The following is a 21068-nucleotide window of genomic DNA, read 5'->3' as shown; positions in this document are numbered from 1 at the left end:
CAAAAGACCGACTACCGGCATCAGCATGCATGAGGAAAGACTTTCCTGCAAAGCTAAAGCTAGTGCCCTGCATCCCCCAACACTGGCATTTGAGGAATCATGGAGTAAAAAAAAAAAAAAGTTGAAAATTTACATCATTCTTGGATTTAAAAAAATCATGTGGGTCTATAATAAAACCCTCATTCCCAAAGAAGTTGGGATGTTTTGCAAAATGTGAAAAAAGCAGAATACAGGGATTTCTGATTCTTTTAAATCTATTATAATGTTAAGACTATTCAACTTTATTTATTTGTGTTAAACACAAATTCTGAATTTGATGCCTGCAATGTGTTCCAAAGAAGTTGGGACAAGCGCAAGAAAAAATAGGTGAAATAATTGAATGCTATAGAACACCTGTAGTATTCCACAGGTAAGTGGGTTCATTGGTTCCAGGTGATAGTGCCATGAGCGGGTTTATCAGTTAATCCAGTACATCTTTGCATCTACAAATGCACATACGATGCAAAGCAAAAGCCATAAATCAACGTCATCAAAAAGCACAGCTGACTTCTCTGGGCCCACGCTCATCTGAGATGGTCTGACTCAAAATGCAAAAGAGTGCAGTGGTCTGACAAGTCCACATTTTCAATTGTGTTACTGGGCTAAAGAGGAAAAGGACCATCCGAACTATCATCAATACATAATTCAAAAGCCAGCATCTGTGATTATGTAAGAGTGTTTAATACCCATGTTAAGGGTAACTTGCACATCTGTGAAGGGACCATTAATACTGAGAAGTTGGAGCAACATATGCTTCCATCCAGACAATTTTATTTTCAAGGATATCCCTGCTTATTTCATTAACCCATTAAAGCCTGAAAACACAAATTATAGCCAGAAAATTCTATTTTTTTGGGGGGGGGGGAACAATTATTTAACTTCCTACTGAAATCCAAAAAATCCAAATTTCCATAAAATTTAACATATATTTCTTTTTGTATTTCATTTATCAGATTGTATTCAGAAGTTTTTTAGTAATTTATCGATCACAACAGGCTTTAAGGGGTTAAGACAATGCCGAGCAACATTCTTCAGAGTTACAACAGCATGGCTTCACAATCAAAGAGTCCGACTGCATGAAATAAATATCTGTCTCCCATTGAAAATGTTCTGTGCAGTAAGAAACTCAAAAGACAACATTGGAAACCCCACACTGTTAAGCAACTTCAGATGTGCATCAAGCAAAAATGGGACAGGAGTCCACTTTCATTACTTAAAAAATGATTTTCTTCAGTCCCCAGATGCTTACAGAGTGAAGGGTGACACAACACAGTGGAAACATGCTCCTGTCCCAACTTTTATGGAACATGACACAGGTATCGAATTCAGATCGTCTATATTTCTTACAGAAAAGAAAAAAGATTGTTTGAACATCAATATCTGATGTACTCAAAAAGGTTTAGATTAAAAAGGATTGGCAAATTAATGTTTTCTGTTTTCATTCATTATTTATATAGTGTCTGATTTTTTTGACTGGTTTTTGTGCATCCTACAGGGCATATTTAGTTGAGCTCAAATCAGTGATTACATATTTGGGTCTCCAAAATTCCTTGAAACAATTAGCCTGTTTGAAAACTTCCCCAACAAAAAGGGCTGCAGATCATCTGAATCAGTTGTTAATGTTGCTGCTGAAAACCCTTACAAACTGACATAACTGTAACACTTGCATAGTTAGAATGTATAAAACCAGTCAAAGGGAGACTTCTCTTGCTGTTGGGATATTATAGAGCATAAACACATGATATATTGAGAATAAATTATTTTCCTATAAACTCCATAAGGCCTACTTTCCTTAAAGCTGAGGGCATGTGTCCTAAAAGAGGTGTTGAGGTGAAATAAACCTCAGTTTATTTCAACAGCGTTAAGTCAACCCTGCACATATGTACAAAGTCATTAAAACAATTACTGAGCGTTATGACGCTAATTAAATGAACGTGCCAGGGGGCTGTGTGTAATAAAAAGAGAGGTAGGATGGGCTTTTGTATCTAACATAGCAACAGTGCTGCATGACCACCGGTGGCCGGTGACAGCTGGGCCCATTTGTAATGACAGGCCGTGTTTGGAGCCCCATTGGCTGACAGAGTCATCAATCTTGAGAGCAGACCCGCCCATTGTCCCCGCCGCGGCATGGGAAATAGCCTTTGAAGTCGCGAGGGCGGTGCCCTAAGTAAATTGTGCCATGTGGTGTTCGAGAGCGGCGTCTTTATTGGGTCACATGAACTCGGTTAACGCCCATTTCTGAAGTAGACCCTCTCTGATTGGTTCACTCCGCCACCCTAGATTCGCCGTTCGCGCGTGCACAGTTTTCCATTCTCCGTTGAAGGTTACGTCACTAGCGTAAACTTCCTTCCACGACAGCGGACGGAGCCCTGTAACCCCTAACGGATATTGCGTAGCTAACGTGCGCAGCGACAAAGACAGCGAGCCCGAAACCTATGGGGAAGGAATAAAAAAAGAAATTCAGTACCGTCGCACTCTGTACCTAAAGACCATCATTTTCTGAGGAGGTCGCTGCCCTGGGCTTCGGTTAAGACACCGAATTTTGAGGGCGACGAGGGCGGGTTTTTACTCTGGGGGGTTTGAGCCGCTGAAGTCGTTAGTGAAGACTGTGGCAACGGGCTGATTTTCCGTTGGACGGTAGGCTAGCGTATAGCGAGGGAGCCGCCATGGCAGTCGGATCATTGAGCCTCCACATCGGGATATGAAGAGGAACTGCATGTGTCCCGGATCGCCAAGAAAACGCCGCATTCACCTGTGATCCGCGCCGGATCAGCAAATTTAACATCTGCTATCACCCTGTTTCATCTGAATGACATTTATTCCGCGTCCACTAAGATATCGCAGTTGGTTTTAATCGGGGGGCCACAGGGAGAGGCCAGATTCATGACTATTTTAGTCGGAGACGTGTCTTCAAAGGCCCGCAGAGAAAACCTGGAACATAAGGAATAAATGATGCTTTGATTGAACGTCTGTGGGACAGAAAGGGTGCTTTATAAGGTGTTACGGACAAGACTGGAGGATCTTGGGATCGCTTTCTGTCTGTCCTCCCTTTTGAATTAGACTGTTATTCATTTTCTGTCATCCTTTTTGGATGAGAAGGTTCGGCAAATCGATCAACCCTGCCGTTTTGTGAGTTCCCAGTCTCCGTGTCGAGAGAGAATCAAAGGGATTGGATCATGTCGGGTCGGCCCAGGACCACATCCTTCGCGGAGAGCTGCAAACCAGTGCCGCAGCCCTCTGCATTTGGCAGCATGAAAGTCAGCAGTAAGTACCCCTCATGTATTTCCTGAGCAGCCCACCTTCTCTGCATGCACCAGGCCCAGTGTGAGCTACACATCCTCGCAAAATGTCTCCTTACAAACCAGGCTGGAAATGTGTCAAATGAGCATGACGTTAGCCACGTTAGCTTAGCCCTGTCATGAATCGGTGTCACTGTCTGAGACTAGCACACACACATCGATCTCCTCGGTGTGAGCACCGCACACCGCTGCGCACTGACGCGCCGCCCCGGGGCCGGTCAGCCTGACCGGGGTTAGCAGGCCGCGCCGGGCCGGGCAGGGCCGGGCTAGAGGAAGGTAGGGTTGGCATCGGCCCAGCTCAGCAACCAGGCCACCTCCTTTTACTGCAGATCTGCTGTCTTTAATGTCCCGCTAAATGCCGATTAGATCTCATATCCAGCATTGCTACATAGCACCGACCGTATGCGTAATGGAGTTAAAGCGATAGGGCCGGTCTATTACGCAACTGTGAAAGCGGAAGGTGCGCCCATAGTTGACTGACGTGCTCCCGGAGAGGCTGGTTCACTGATACTATGCGCTGGACCGTTTTGAAGTCAGACGTCGCGACGACTGTAGGGAGTGTGACACGGAGAATCCTGCTCATGAAGCCACAGTGGCACTGTGCCCAGGCCTGGTTATAGACTGGCTGCCGAAAGGAAGCCATGCGACTGACTAGGCCCAGAGTTACCTGCAGAGCAAGGGAGTCTGACAGTGCTCCTCCAAACACATAAGCCCTAAAACTTGTGCATTAATAGCATCTCTGTATCCATTCCACTGCATTTTATATCACATTTATCCCCACAAGATTGCCACTCATAGCATTTCAGTAGTGTACATGTATGCTGGGGATGACAGATACCAAAATCTCGAATAATCACGTTTTTCATTATTATATCCAGCTTATTAATGACCGGTGACTGTCCTGGCTGGAGCCAGTCACTTGACCTAGCTACCACACTTCCTTATCTGGAATGCATGCACTCAGAGTTGGGTGCATTTGGGTGTGTGCAAGGGAGAAAATGACGCTGTTAAGGAATGCGTCGGTCCTGCTTTAAGGCTGAGATGTGGTCATGATGTGTGTTAGTGGGGTGAGGCCTGAGGCTCTCCTCTGGGCCTTGGCACAGGAAACCACCCAGTGGACTATAGGGCACACACACTACAAGGGAGAAGCACTCACTTCCCAAATGTACTACTCCTCTTGCCCCAGATTTGGGTGTCGAGGCATTGCTGTGCTCCTGTCAATGTGATGTATTCATGCCATGGCTGTGAAAAATAACAAAAAAGAACTATCTGGGGCAAAAATCTTGTGCCAGTTAATATGGCAGAGAAAGTCTTTGGCCTAAGTCATAAGCTACTGAATTACCAGTCTGACGTTGTGGACTCAACATTACATGACTCTCATCATAAAAATATTTTTAAGCAAGAGGCTCATCTGGTTTGTCAGATCTTCATTATCAGTCATCAGAGCAGCAGTGTAAGGAGTCTTCCAATTAACTTGGTGTTAAATAATTGGATTTCAATTAGCAGGTGGTGTTCAGCCCCATAGAGGATGTGCTGTAAATACATGGAACATTTTTTGAAGAATTACACAAAAGCAAAGGAAATGTCTGGCCTTCAACTATGGAAACTTTGGTAAACTTTTTTGTTTTATTTTTACAAGGGGCATCATGATCCATACGTTTCAAGATTTGGTGAATTGTTGCAGCTGGGAAGCCAAAAATTGTAGAATAAGATAGATGCATCATTTATTTTAAAAAGTGGCACTATTCCTCTCCTGAATATTAAGGCATATGGACATAAGAGATAGACATCACAGATTGGTGCGCAATCGCTGTACACCCCATAACCCCCACCCCCTCATTTTTGCGTGTTCACATCTAGAGGAAGGGTGCCCCCATTATTGCTGGAGTTCTAGGGCTACATCGCTCTTCAAACTGATATTTTTCTGGACGCCCACTCCAAACTGAGTGTTAAGGGAAATCTGACAGAATCTTGCATATCAACTGCAAGATTTAAAATAATAACAACAGTCTAACATCATAATTAAACGTTTTTTTTTAATGCATTATGGTCCTTTTTGATGTCGAACAAGCATTTAAAAAAATTGTCCGTCGACATATCTGTTCAGGTCATTTCCATTGATGGTGCATTAGGAGCTTAAAGGGTTGTCCAACTAGACAGGGGAAGATTTCCCCGCTACCCTTTGCAACTCTTTTTCAAAGGGCACTTGAAACCAAAGAGTAGGGGTAACCGTTAGAGATGGAACTGCGCCTTTGTCTCGGATTTGTAAGTGTACCAACCCGAGTCTGTAAGCTGCATCTCTATTGGGTCTTTTCAGAAAAAATCAATTGGTCTATTTGAAAATAAAGCCTGAAGGAGCTACTGTATGCTGGGAAACTATATTGTGGCAGTGCATTTAACATTTTAGCCAGAGAAGGACCGGCTTAGTCAGAAAATTTCCATGGGCAGTTAATATTTGCTGTGGTCACGTAGCTCAATCAAGCTTAAAAGCACTGTAGAGAATCAATTCATACATGAAAGTATTTCTGACAGTACCATGGTAGGTGGTCATGTGCTGATATCATCTTCTGCTGGCCTTACACCAGAGGACCTTGCTAAAACTCTTAAAAGACTCTAAAAAGACTGACACCTGAGATTCTCTCACATCTATAGACAATTTGTCAGTAAGCCATTGAATTTTTAGTCTCAGACTTAGATTTTGAAAAGACTGTTGGTCACTAACTACAAGACTACAATATGATTCCTTTTGAGATTGTTTCCTGTCATGCATCCAGTAGAAATTCACAACAAAAATTTTTGAGCAGAGAACAAGATGAAGAAGGAGATGGAGATCGCATTTGAGTTCATATCTATTATAATCCGATGTTTTTATATAATTTACATTGAGTAGAAACAAGGAAGCAACTTTGCGTGTTACTGCAACAACTGAGGAACTATCCTGGAAACACTTCACAGTACTGTGTGAAAACATGAGTCGTCTTAATGCAGAATCAAACTGATCGGGCTTTTACTTTGAAAATCCACACTATCTGTCATGCCAGCCTGGAATGAATTGACAGACAAGGCACACAAACACACAAGCGCAGAGATCTGACTGCAGCTGTGAGCAGAACAGTTTTTAAATCTCTTGAGTTCTGAGTGCAAATTCAGTGAGTCTAGATTGATCTACGCTCACGTTCATATTTTGAAGAATGAAGTGAATTAATGTGCTAATGCATAACACTGGCTCCCATTGGTCGTAGACAACAGTCGCATCACTGTGAAGCAAAACTTGCACACGACCAGATTAAAGATTTCCGACAATATCAAACATGTTTGATATTATTGTAATGCCAAGACTGAAGAAAGACTGCCTCAAAACTACTAAAATCGAGTCTTATGACCACCTTACACCCAAGGACTGAGACAAGGGGAGCGAGCTGCGCCTTTAGTAAGACTCCCATGATTTTACCCCGGTTTTGGAATTTTGCCTGCGACTTTGAAATCAGAGGAAAAGTCGTTAGGTTTAAGGCTGCCTTTAGTCACTGTTGGACCTCATTTATTTAGGTCCTAATTATCTATTATCCCCTTCAGCCCAAAAATAAGTGGTTCTTGCATTAGCATTCATCATTTAATACCTTCATCTTGTTTTCTTCTTGGCTTTCTTCTACACATCTTCAACTTTCAGGTCAAAGACAGCGTAGGGAATTGTGGGATATGCTTAGACAACTTTGGGGCAGATTTAGGTGTAAATATATGCCAGAGTAAACTGACCCCCAGCAGCATTATCTCGACATATCACCAACATGTCAACATACGGTTTAAAAATGAAATTGCCTTTTGCAAACTCTAAAGCCCTTAGTACACTTTTTGCATTTGGCTGTTTTTGTTCATTATTGATTTATAATCAGATACTGTCTTTTAAACAATGGAGCAATGTATATTTTTAGCCTTACCAAAGGGGAGTTTTGGGATTCTATATGTAGAAATAACGGTCTTATCAACGACTAAAACAGACTTTTATGAAACATAAAATCTGATTTCATAATGCACACATACACATGAACTAGTGTCATGTTTACACTTCCTTCCTTCAACTGAGCATGCTAGTATCAACCAACTGTTTCATCTAATTCTCTAATAAATGATCTGCCATTACATAGGGCTCCTCCATACTCACATCCACAAACACACTTGCACCCCCATATGTATGTGTGAATAACTTGGCTGATTATCTCAAGCAGCTGTAGCCAGTGTGTATGATCCTGGAGAGAATGCACTTACCCCTCCCACACAGGCAGACAGGAACACACGCGCACACATGCACGCACATATATACATACGTGCATTTCCACACCCACTTGAGCACTCTTCGGCTCTGTTTTTTGGGGTGAGGCAGCTGGCCAAGAACAACGAGCAGCCTGTTTAGCATTTCAAAGCTGCAGCTCTCTTTTTCCCTATTTAGTCCCCATCTCCTCTCTGTCCCCCTTCTCTCACATTTTGCAGAAGATGATGGGAACAAAATGAACTAATTATACTCTTTGATTCTAAATGAAACAGTGAGGGGACAGAATTGAACAGAATCATGCACAGGATTTAAAATGAGAGCTGAGTTTTTAGCGGTAAGAGACGCTTGAAGAGGATCTTCTGTGGGTCGTCCATCAGGTGTATCTGTGAAGTCACTGGTCATGTTCACATGGAGGCTGTTAACACTGATGTTATGACCAGATTGTGATTCTCACATGAGGTTTATAATGCCATACTATGGTTGTAAAAATGTACCATACTCAAGTACATAGCGATATCATGTGTTTTAAAATTATGCAATCTATGATTTTATTGATCAGTAGTATCAGGAAGTATCAAAGCATGAACTATGCCAGCTCAAAGGAAAATACACATAAACTCCTGCAAACTATCTTCAGTTTAAGAAATACGTTTAATTTTGCTGCTCTGTTAGAATAATTTAATTATACTAGTGTTGTATCTACATTTTTTGCATATTTGTCATGCTTGAAAGTTTCAGATCAGCATAAAAATTTATATTAGAAAAATCTAACCAGGGTTAATACAAAATTCAGTTTTTAAATCATGATTTCATTTATTAAGGGGAAAAAAGCTGCCAAAACCTACCTGGCCCTATGTGAAACAGTAATACCCCCTAAACCTAATAACTGGTTGTGCCATCCTTGGAGGCAGCAGTTGTGGAGGAATTTTGTCCCTCTCTTCTTTGTAGAATTGTTTTAATTCTGCCACACTGGAGGATGTTTGAGCCTGAACGACCTGTTTAAGATCGTGCCACAGCATCTCAATCAGATTTGAGTCCAAACTTTGACTAGACTACTCCAAAACCTTCATTTTCTTAGCCATTCAGAGGTGGACTTGCTGATGTGTTAGGGATTGTTGTCCTGCTACATAACCCAAGTGTGCTTGAGCTTGAGGTAATGAACTGCTGGCCGGACATTCTCCTTCAGGATATTCTGGTAGAGACCAGAATTCATGGTTTCATTGATTACGACAAGTGGTCCAGGTCCTGAAGCAGCAAAGCAGCCCGAGGCATCAAACTACTACCACCATGTTTGACTGTTGGCATGACTATCTTTTTATGAAATGCTGTGCTATTTTTCCGCCAGATGTAACGGGTCGACCGCCTCCAAAAAAATTAACTTTTGTCTCGTCAGTCAACAGGATATTATCCCTAAAGTTTCGGTTATCATCAAGATGTTTTTTGTCAAATGTGAAATGAGCCTTTGTGTTATTTTTTATTAGCAGTGGTTTTGACCTTGAAACTCTCCTGTGGATGCCATTTTTGTCACCAAATATTTTCATTTCACTATTCTTTGATCAGCAAACAAAAGGAAACTCATAGGAAAATGTGGAGAAAACATTAAACAGTATTGTTAGCCATAACAAAATATTTTTAAGCTGTTAGCGCCAGTTAAATGGCGGCTTATAAGTTACCTTCTACATTGCAGTTGTTTCCTATTGTCACATTATAAAACATTAAAGGTATTAAGTCCTAATTAAGAATTTATGGGCTTGCTGTTATTTTGCTTTTAGGAAAGTTATGGGCAAAGTTCTGTGTTGGAACAGCATAACTACTGTGGTAGGGAGGGAGACTTGCTGACCCTGCAGTTCCTAATAGTGATTTAAGCTAACTGTTTATGTCTTTCTGCTAACCTGTTAGCTTCCACTTAAAAGCATCTAACCTTAGCAGTAACAGTCCTTAGCAAACATTGTCTGACTACTAGTTTCACATGATAAAACAGGGGCAGTATAAATTCCTAGCTAACTATGAATTTCTCCCTTGTCTGTAATCTTTGCAACTCTAAAGCTTTTAAGGAAAAAATGTTGTAGCTTAGCATACCCAGGCAGCAGGCCTACTTGTTGACACTACTGCTGCTACATGTAATTTAAGCTAGTCATTCACTATATATTCGTCCATCCATCCATCCATCCATCTTCTACACCGCTTATCCTGTTTGGGGCTGGGGGGGCTGGAGCCTATCCCAACTGTCACTGGGCAAAGGCGGGGTACACCCTGGACTGGTCGGCAGTCAGTCACAGGGCTATTTACTATATATTTCTTTGCAAACCAGTTAGCTACCACTCAACAGCAGCCAACATTATTCTTTCAACAACTTCCTAGAACGGCCTCTATCATTTTACTTTTAAGAAAATACTTTGTAGAGACATTAACATTTAAAGGAAAATGCTGGCAGTCACAAAGTGCAATTTACAAGCCTCTTGTGTAAAACCTCAATCTCTCCAAAGGCACTGACAATTTCTTATGATTGTGAGTGCCATAGAATATTAAAAGGAGTAGCACCAGTTAATCCAACATCGTTTAAATCATGACACTGGTTCTGTAAATGAAAAAACTAGAATGGCCGTCTGAGGCAGCAGACCCATGCCAAAGCAGCGCCATCGAGGAACTTGCGCTCCCATTGATTACTATGGTGTTCAAAATTTCGAAGTCTTAGAAAAACCGAACGGGTGTGCGGATCATCATCAAAATCTAATCGATTCTTCCCTGTCACCATACCAATATTCCCTGAAAGTTTGGTGAAGATCCGACTTTCCGTTCTCGAGTTATCTTGTACACATACAAACAAACAAACAAAGATACGCAACCCTTTACATAACCCCCTGCCGATTTCATCGGCGTAGGTAATAAATGATTAAAAAGTTGACATGAAAGTTAAATCTGTGGGCAGTTTTTTTTTTAGTTCTGGGTCTTAAACTTGTTCTATAAACATTATTTCATTTTTTGTAACGTCACGATTATGGTTTTTATTTATTATGAATGACCTCTTGCAGCCCACTGGTGGACCCCAGTATCTCTTGGGCCCACCAGGGTGCCCCGGCCCACCCTTTGAGAAGCACTGCCCTAGAAAATATGAACTCCTAACTGGGGATGCGTGCAATTATTCGCTATAATGGTTAAATTCGTTTATCAAAGTAGCCGTCGTGGATTACGAGTCGGTTAAAGTAATTACCTATTATTTTTTATAAACATGGAAGTAGGTAGTAGAAGTAATAATAGGAAATAAAGTGGCATGTAGGCATTGAGGGTTGAACTCATGTGTAACTTCCAATCCAAGTGAAAAGAGGCCAAATATCGAAGCACGATATTAATCTGCAAAGAGGAACAAAGACTGCCGGTGCTAGCTTGTAATGTTAGCCACGCTGTATAGAGTATATCAGGCTACTGTCACACCCGCTAACGCAATGACCCTGTGACAAATTTGTCTGATTTCTCCTCTTTAGACTAGTCAGGTTAACGAAACTTAAATTAGCATTTAGCTGAATAGGGAAATAGATGCTTAGGAACATCCTTACTCCTAACAGTGTCGCATGATAAATAGGAAAGTCAGAAACTCAAAGCTTACAGAAAAAACAAAAGGCATGCCTTTAATGTTATTCCGCCTATAGGGAACCTCTGGCCAAAGTCTTTTTTTTTTTTTTTTTTGTAGCATAGCATGTTGGCCGGCTGACTTGCTAACCCCACAGTTGCCAACTGTGATGTAAGCTAGTCATTTTTGCTTCCCTGCAAGCGAGTTACCTAGCACTTAACACCTATCTAACGATGTTAGCCAACATAAGACTTTCAACAGCCCTGAGCTAAATTACTGCCTGATAATGCAACACAATATAAAAGGAAAAGCATAACTTCCTAGCTAACATACCCCTCTGAGTTCATGCCCTTACTATTAACCTGCTTATTTGAAAGCTATCTGCAAAGGTTTTTGCTAACATAGTTTGCAGGCTGACTTGCTAACCCTAGTAGGCTAATGGTAATTTAAGCTAGTTCGAATATCCTGTAACATAATTCATCTTTAATGTTAGCTAGGAAGTGGGCAAAACTTTAGTTAGCTGTCTCAAAGAAGAAGCTTCAATTTTATCGTTGGAAGTGGAATCAAATTTCCTGTTAAAATCTAATGAAGAAACTAGAATTCAACATTTTACCATAAAAGCACTTCTATATGCTCCCACCCTGAGTGTGACATCAGGAGATGGGTGTCTGAACATTGGATGTCTCTGCAGGCTGAAAAACCTTTATCTAAAATCTTTGCACTACTATCTTGTCTCACTGATACCTCGATGTTTTGAGCATTGCTCAGACAAGCGTCTGTCATTCTTTGAATTATCTCATCGTGATCATAACAGCAATGGAACAGTTTGCTTTGTGCGTGAGTTTGTGTACCTGCACATGTTGAAATAGAGCGGCCACGCTTTTATCTTGTGGCCTTTGGTTGTGCTGGAATTTAGCAAATGTCTACACACTCAAATTGCTCACTCATGCCTTTGCCCTGCTCCTGTAAACTCAGAGCATTTCACTGTATTTTATATTATGACTGAAATAAACCTCAGTCTTTCTAATTGCAATAGCCACACAATGTTGTGTATAATTTTATGGCTGAATGTGTTTCAGTGGAATATAAACATGGCAGTTTTGCTGGATCAGGTTCTGTGATGATCACTTGTATAGATTCAAAACTAGTGGAGATTTTCCCTAAAACTCCATGAGTAATGTTACACCTACAACCTCTTTAAATCTCAGATAAAGACCAGACATTCTAATCATTACAGTACCTCAAAAGTAGATGGCTCGGGTCAAATGAGATCTAAGGTCTTTGCTATTAAAAGACATTGATCAGTACCATGTATAAGCCTGTTGTTGTTTACTAGCCCTTGTTTACTTTTGATAGGATGTGCTGGGCATAAGAATTCAATTTTGTTATGTAAAGGAGAGATTTGCTTTTCTTAGTGATTTTGTGCCATATAAAAAACTTCTTACAGTAAAATGGAAAAAGGTATTTCAGAAAAATGTTGGCATGTTCTTAGTAAAAAATAAAACACTGACAAAATGGTCATTACTGAACCTCATAAAAAAGGCTCCAAATTTACTGTTCCCTTAATTAAGCCCATAAAAGGCTTCATAAAAGAACTGCACCTGTTATTTGTGGACTGCCACAGGTGTGCGTTTGAACTCTCATTAACACAGCACCATCATCTATGCTTTAATTACAGCCAGGACAATGAGCACATGTTTGCCTGCCAACTTTTTATATTATTATGTGAGTAGTATGGTGATAAGAATTTATATGCTTTACATACAGTTGAATTGTACAGAATAGCCAGGTTTATTACTTTTTTGTTTCATTTTTTATTTTGTCAATCATGGTTAATTTTTTTGTATTTTTGAACCACGGCTCAACCAGACACATTGATCATCCATCCTTACATGTGTCCTGTACTATGGTGCTGTCTGGCCCCATTAATACACATGTATTTGTATGCTGTCATGGCCTGAACTAGTATGGTGACCTGAATTGACTATTGATGCTTGTAGCTAAAAGTTGCAGCAGCTGTCTCTCCTGTGCCACTTTGATACAGCTTATCTATATAAAATGATGTGCTGTGATTTGTCACACAATATCTGTTTTCTTGGCTGGAGGATTCAATAACTAACTTTGGTAATGGTTCATCCATATGCTGCAGTGTGTTTGCTTCCCCACTTTTCCCTGTAGAGGCTGTGGTTTTAGGTTTAATTTGCACTGCTTTAATAAGAAGCAAAGATTTCAGGGTAAATGTAATTTTATTTTAAAGATAAAGGTCCTGCTCCTTCTATCTCTAATTCCTGTAGAATTAGACTACATAAAGGATATAAAACCCTTCACTCCAAAATGACTATGATAAAGGCTGTCAGGATAAAGTTTTTAAAACTTGATTGTTATAATTGTGGGAATAAAACAATATCAAAGCAATGCAAACAGAATTCTCAGTGAGCCATTTACAAGTGCACCTGGTACTTTGTATTTCAAGTAAAATGACTATTAGAAGGCCACTGGCAATAATTAGAATAAAAAAGGAGCTTCCACTGGACTAATTTTCTCACAGATGGACCAGGGTGTGCTGTATGTTTTAGTATGTTAGCTCGATGCTAACACATAATGAAATTAATCTTTGATAGGCTAACATTTTTAACATCTGAGCATTGTAGTTTTAACTTAAGAAATTATGTATTTTAAGTTATGTAGGGATGTACTATATTGGGTTTTTGACGATATCCAATATGCCGATATTTATAGATCCATTTTAGCCGATGCCGATATCGATACTGATATTTGAATATGTTTTACATAACTAAAAATTCAGTCCTTTGAGCGCAATTTTAGGTTTGAGGATGAAAAAAGACCCTTTTTTTTCTTAAAACACACTTTAAAGTTTAAAGAATGAGAATGAATAAAGAAAAAGATATCAACTTACATAGGTCTGTTGGTTCAGCCTAAAACTCCACTAATTTAATAGTATAGATATGGCCAAAGTTTACAGTTTATATATGCTGATATGCATGTCCAAAATATCAAATAAAAATTTTGATATCTGCCGATATCGATATTTTGCTTTTTTTTGCTTATATCTGCCGATACCGATATCTGGCCAATAATATTGTGCATCCCTAAAGTTAAGTCACAGAGATTTTTTCCCAGTAAAGTGAAACCCAAACTTTGTGTCTAAACACACTAGACAGAATCTTGTATTTAGACCATTAGAAGGTTGTTCACCTGGCTTGGTTTAATTCGAGCAGGACAAATATAGGAGCCCATGACATCATCGGTCTTGATGAGGAACCCCCCCCCCCCCCCCCCCCCCCAACGCTACAATGATATAAACTCACCGAGCAGTCATCTCAGTACATTCTGCTGTTAGCTGATGTCCCTGCCTTCATTAAAAGTTAACAACCAGCTACAAGTGTTTTTGTTCACTGTGAGGCAAATTTGCCAAATCTAATAGCTATAGTGGCCTACGGATCATTAAAAGTATCATAACGGTGAGATTTATACCAGAAAACAGTAAATGCAATCCCCAAGTTCTGCTCTGATCAGAAGTTTTTTTTTTCATTTTGAGAAGATCTTATTTATCGTGATTGTGTGATTGGGCGTGGCTTCGGCTCATTCAGCCAGTGTTGAACCATGGTGGTTCATAACACAGTGGCTTATCATACAACAAACATGAAAATACGATTTTTTTTTAAATCTTTTATTCATAATGACTTGAAGTCCCCTGCAAAGTGACTTAAGATGCCAAGTTAGCATCTTAAGGGATGTTGAAAGCTGTAGTCAGAGATCAATTTGTTGCTCATTTCAGTATTTTTCCATGATTTATTTTGCTTTTACCGTAGTTGGGTATATTGTATGTTCTCTTGAAATGATTTGTGGCGTAATAAAAATCCTATGGTTTTCCACCTTCAGAATGAACTTTTCTCAGTCCATGGCACTGTGTTACCTCTGCGACCTTCTGACCCTCTGATGACCTGGGGCTTTTGCCACAGGATTTGACCTAATGTTGATACAGTGATGACTTTTAAAATTAGGAGCATGGCATAGTGTCGTATTATTAATCTGACCAGATACTTTGTGTGTTCTCAATTGTGTTTGAATAGACGTGGTACGTATCTCGAGCACAGAAACGCAGAGTGGCGCCGCTGGCATGTGCCAGAGACTGACTAGAAAGGGAGCGATTTGCATTGACCGAATTTGTTGAATTTTAGGGTGACTAATGCACTCTTCTTATTTTGTCAGTGAATGGCAGATAGCAAACAGCTTGCCTAACTACCACTGTATGGCAGTAGTACAACATTACAACCACATTTAATGCTGGCAAAATAATAGAAATATACATTTTTAAGGTCACATAAAAGTTGCCTGAAGACCCATTAATGTGTATAACAGTATCAAAGGCCATACTTGGAATGCTTTCCAATCAGTCTTTAAAAATCTAGAATAATAATGTAATTTAATTGCAGCCTGATTGCTCGATCATTCTTTCATCTATTAGTGTCAGACTTTGCTGTGATCATACATGGTGTGTCTGTGTGTGAGTGTGCACAGACTTTTCTCACGGTTTTGAGGAAGTGCAGAGGCGTCATAGAAGTGGCCCTGCTGGAATATGTAGGCAGACTCATATTCCTTTCTCCCTCTCTCTCCCTCTCTCTCGCACTCGCTTACACACTCTCTCTTGGAAAGTCTATTTCTGTCGTCACTGAATCCGACTTCAGTTTCTCTTTCTAGACTCGGTCCTGGAGAGTGGCGGCCTGCTGCTTTCTCACACCCCCCCCCCCCCCCATCCTTTGATCATAATCTCATCATCAGTAATTGGACCTCTCACTGGTCACACAGAGGCAAAAAAGAGCCATGCAAACACATACATGATTCATTTATGTATGGGTTGGACGGTTTCTTGCAGTGTGCATCTATGCAGGCACTACTTGCGTCAAAATCAATGCTCCTGCTGGAAAATGAGCCCAGCGAGTCGGTGAAAGTGGGCAACAGCAGGAAACCTTTGCACTCAATGTCACCGTCTCAGTGAAAATGTCCTCTTTCTGCCAGTGAGACACTCTGGGTTAATCACCTGATCATTTAGTTGTTTTAAAAGTCACAAACAGACTAGTCATGCGCTGGTAGCTCGCCAGGAAAAGCATTACACTCTCACTCCCTCCCTCGTACGGATTGGACGCTGTGGCCTGCCAGTGTCCTCCACGTGGAGGTGGTCTGCTCCCAGCATGCTGCAGGAAGTCTCTATTAAATGACACTGTAATCTGGAACAGTCATGGTTATTAAGCAGCACTAATCCACACATCAACATGATTTGTACCCACTGGGAGATGGTGATGAAGCCGAATACTCTTCTAGAATTGGGAAAATTCTACAAAGATCATTTTTTTCTTTTGTTTTTACAAAACAATTTCTGGTCAAAAATGTTAACTAGTAAGACTTAATTTGATTCACAGGAAGCATTTAATTGTTCTGACTTCTTGGTTAAATTGAGATTGGAATTAGGAAACAGGCTACACATTTAAGGCACATGACAAACACACACTCACTCGCCATGATGTCCTTTAACAGCCGGCTAATGTGAATTTTTGCCCCTTGACACTGTTGAGGAGAGGAGGGAGGGAACCCACTTAAACAGGAAAGAGCCTCCATGTTGGGATCTCAGGGGAGCTGGAGAAGAAAGAGGGAGGGGCAGATACTGATCTATAGTGCATTAGCATCAGATCCAGTCTTATTAGCTTATGACTTTTCACTGATCATAATCTCGGGTATTACAGCGGTCTGTCTGCACACTGTGGTTGGAGAGTCCGTCTAAGGTGATGAGTCGTATCCAGTGGAGAGAGTCGAAGCTTCTTTATGAGAATCCATATTTAATGAGTTGATCTTTCTTGATAAAAGCACCTACTTTTGAATAAACATCAATAGTGTTTGAACTGATTTTAAGTATTATTTCCCATCCTGACATAGAATTCTCTCAATGTCCTACAGCAGAAAAACACCAAAATCTTCCCATTCTCCTTCAGTTGTTTTCAGAGTGCCATGTACTGTTTCCTTAAAGGAGAAATTGGACACTGTATCAGCTCAGCCATGATTCACACTCAGCCGGTCAGCTGGGAGCTGATCAGCAAAACCACAGCTGTTGACCAGTAGGAAGCAATGTTGGAACAAATGGGGGTTAAAGCGGCTGTAAGAAGCCATGTTGTTTTTGTTCGGTGTCTTTCAGCAGATACTGAGACGTTCAACCTGTCGATGAAGAACCAGCCTTCGGAGTAGAAGGAATAGTACGTCCTTGGATGCTCCGGTTCAAACCAGTTCTAAGCCTCAGTGCTCAGTTTAGTCTGATATTTTTTGTGTTTGTCCTTTTTCAGTGTGGCCTAAATCAGATTTCTGTGTGGAAGAGAGGATCCACACATGGAAATGGCTAAAATCGGCTTTAAAAGAGAAAAAAATGTATATCTTGCATTAACATCCAAATGGGCAGATACTAAGAGTTAATCCTCAACCTCCTGAGACCCTGCATGTACATATGAGGACATTACATATGACCCTGACCGATTTTAGGTCGACCAAAAATAGAAATGTTTTTTTCTCTCAATTTTTAGAAATTAACATATTTGAATGCTAAAATCAGCTTAGCTTTCCCAAAAAAAGGAAATTAATTAGTTTAGATCTTGAGAAAATAACTAAAATGTACTTATTATCACCATAGAACATATGACAATGAACACATTTTAGAGCTTCTGCATCTTGTAGACACTTTCCCACTTTTTTCTTTTGGTCCAGGTGCACATTCATGACCCACTGAAAACGGTTCCAGGCCCAATTTGGATGTTGTCCCACCAGCATAGAGCCAGTGCTAAATATAATTGAAATGACAGGCATCATATCTATTAAAAACATGTGAAATCAAAGTATTAAATTGTCACACATTTTTACAGTCTTAAGTTTTGATTGTCATGTACTCTTGTTTGGCAGTCAGGCTGATTTGAACCCTCAAGCAACACTCATACATGCACAAAAGTCCTCACATTTTCTGTAATTCAACAGGTTGAGCAACATGTGTGAACTGATACAACAACATTTTTTCCAACTCTACCTGTGCTTTTTCCTGCAAGCCTCTTTGGAACATTACCGCAAGAAATCCTCATGAGTTGATCAGAAAATGCAGCAGAAAATACTCAAGAAAACTGACTGCATAAGTGACGACTTTAATTTTATACAACAGGCGTGTGACCAGTGTGATCTTCATACTCATTGTGCAGTGTCTTCAGTATTCTTTTCTTGTTTTTTTTCTACTCTTTTGTGGGGGTGGGAGAAAAATTGATACAACATAGTGTTGCAATATTTGGTCTGGCGATGTATTGTCTCGTCCACCTAGTATCAATTTTTTTCAAATTATTTGCTAATGGAAAAATATGTTTGTCCAGATGGACATGGCACATGAGGTTTACAAGAGGTGCTACATGAAAATAAAATACTGCAGAAAGACGACAAACATGAGGGCAAGACTAATGCTAAATCAGCTAAACAGTTGACAAAAATAGTATAAATCGCAAGATATCACAATATAATGTATTGCAATACTCATTATATTGCAAAATGTTTCAAATCATAATAATATCAAATCGTGACCCAGGTATCGTGATAATATGGTATTATGGGGCCACTAGTGTATCCCACCCCTACTCTTTTGTTGATACTGTGAATAAATACATCCAATTAGACATTTTATTGATATAAGGGCTATAAGTGGCATTAGAACTCCTGTTGCTCCCTTTGCATTCTATCTTGCCTCTTGAGACAACACAACAGACAAGTAGACATTCTTTAGATTTAAAAAAAATAAAAGGAATAAAGCACTACATTTCAAGTTTTCTGAATCAGAATCCCGACGTTAAGCAATGCTAAGTGACAAATAATGCCAGCCTTACACCAGAGGACTTTGCTAAAACTCTTAAAAGACTCTAAAAAGACTGATACCTGATACCCTCTTACACCTAGAGACAATTTGTCGTTGAGTTAGTCTCAGACTGATATTTTGCAAAGACTGTGTGTCACTAACTACAAGACTAGAATACGATTCCTTTTGAGATTATTTCCCATAATGCATCTGGTAGAAACTCACAAAAAATTTTGAGCAGACAACAAGATGTAGAAGGAGATAGAGATCGCATTTGAGTTCATATCTCTAATAATCAGATGTTTTAAATCATTTACACTGAGTAGAAATGAAAGGAAAATTAAACACTGAAGCAACTTGTCAAACACGTTTGATATTATCGTAACACCAAGGCTGAAGAAAGACTGTCTTAAAACTGCCAAATTGAGTCTTATGACCACCTTACAACTAACGACTGAGGCAACAGAGCGAGCTGCTCCCATGATTTTACTCCGACTTTGGAATTTTGTCTGCTAAGTTGCTAGGTGTAAGGCTGACCTAAATCTGTCGTTTTTACAGTGAAGCTGAAATTTGGCTTTGCAGCCTGTGGAAAGGTTAGTTGGCCTTTTCACTAGCTACTTTAACCAAACTGTATCTGAACCAAGATTGAGCTAGTAGAAAGAATGTTTCTTTTGCTATATCCCATCCCCCCTCAATGTCCAGTGCTGATTTTTTTTAGCGTAAGCAAACTTGTTCTAAGCATTTGTCTTCTGTCTTTGTTTCTTTAAAGGGGATAAAGATGGCAGCAAGGTAACAACAGTCGTGGCCACTCCAGGCCAAGGCCCTGACCGGCCACAGGAGGTGAGCTACACAGACACGAAGGTCATCGGCAACGGCTCATTCGGGGTCGTCTATCAGGCAAAGCTGTGTGACTCTGGAGAGCTGGTGGCCATCAAGAAGGTCCTGCAGGACAAGAGGTTTAAGGTAAAACAGGAGCACCACACTAACAACCTATCACCACGAATCTTCAAGCTGACTCATGTCTGTCACAAGTAATCCAAGAATAGCAGCATGTATGATCGTGCTCTATTATGCCTTTGTCATCCTTTATTGTAGCCAAAGTAGTGACTTGCTGCTTGAATGAATGTGACTGAGTAACTGTGAAAGAGATATGAATGGAGTGATCTTTCACAAGAACAATGAGACCAGTGAAACTGCAAAAACAGAGAAAACAAAGGCAGAACTCTTGTTTTGCTTCTGACACATCAGTAGAAAACATCCTCGCTTTAATCTTGTGCATTTCCTCACAGGAAGTGCTGTGTGCATGTGTGTGCGTTTGGTTGGAAAGCTCTACACTTGCACAAACAATCTTGAACCCATTAATACCCAGTCATCTGTCGAGTGTAGTTCTGTCACCGCCATGTAAACGTCATGTTAACTTCAGGCAAATCTCTGCTGGAAATCCTCCTCCAGTGCTTTGAATAGATTTGACTGATGGCTTGTTGTTCCTTGGCTGGGCCCTCATTGTCTGCGCTCCCTTTGCTGTGCTCTTAGTCGTGGGGAGAGGGCTAAAGTGTTCCTGGTGCCAGCTCACATAAAAGAGCAGAGATTGCCAAGTCTGCAGGACAGCTGTTTAGATTCTCATTAAGTTTATAGCCTTCAGAGGTTACAGTAATGGCTGCACAGTGTGCCACTCATATTCTTGGCTTTGAATAAAACTAAATGGGTGCCAGACAAGCGATCAAATATGGACTTCTGTTAAAATCATTTCACATTTTGAACGTATTCGTTCCATTTAATTGAGTACTCCACATTTAAACACTTTGGTCTACGTGCAGCTCAGAGGATTAAATGGGCTCGCACTGCACAGAAACAGCGGTTTTTGAGGTGACAGGAGACTTTTATTGCCTTTACACCTCCTTTCACTGACTCCAACTTGTGTTCATCTGCAAGGTGAGTCACAACAGACCATTTATTGACTGGATTCTGATGATTCCCGCCTTTTATTGAGGAAAAATGTGAACAATGCCA

At 40.4% G+C, this 21068-nt stretch overlaps 1 protein-coding gene across 2 annotated transcripts in view; it reads left to right on the top strand.

The window, feature by feature from the left end:
* The first annotated feature begins 2461 nt into the window (after positions 1–2461).
* Positions 2462–21068, top strand: part of gsk3ba (glycogen synthase kinase 3 beta, genome duplicate a) — a 52696-nt gene continuing 34089 nt past the window's right edge. For both annotated transcript variants that reach the window (XM_041807168.1, XM_041807169.1), the window contains exons 1-2: positions 2462–3303; positions 19828–20021. In XM_041807168.1, coding sequence (XP_041663102.1) covers positions 3216–3303; positions 19828–20021 — 282 coding nt within the window. In that variant the 5' untranslated portion in view covers positions 2462–3215. The remainder of the gene's footprint in view (positions 3304–19827; positions 20022–21068) is intronic.

The sequence above is a fragment of the Cheilinus undulatus genome, linkage group 15, assembly GCF_018320785.1.
Source record: "Cheilinus undulatus linkage group 15, ASM1832078v1, whole genome shotgun sequence".
Taxonomy (NCBI): Eukaryota; Metazoa; Chordata; class Actinopteri; order Labriformes; family Labridae; genus Cheilinus; species Cheilinus undulatus.
This window is presented reverse-complemented; position numbering and strand designations above follow the sequence as displayed.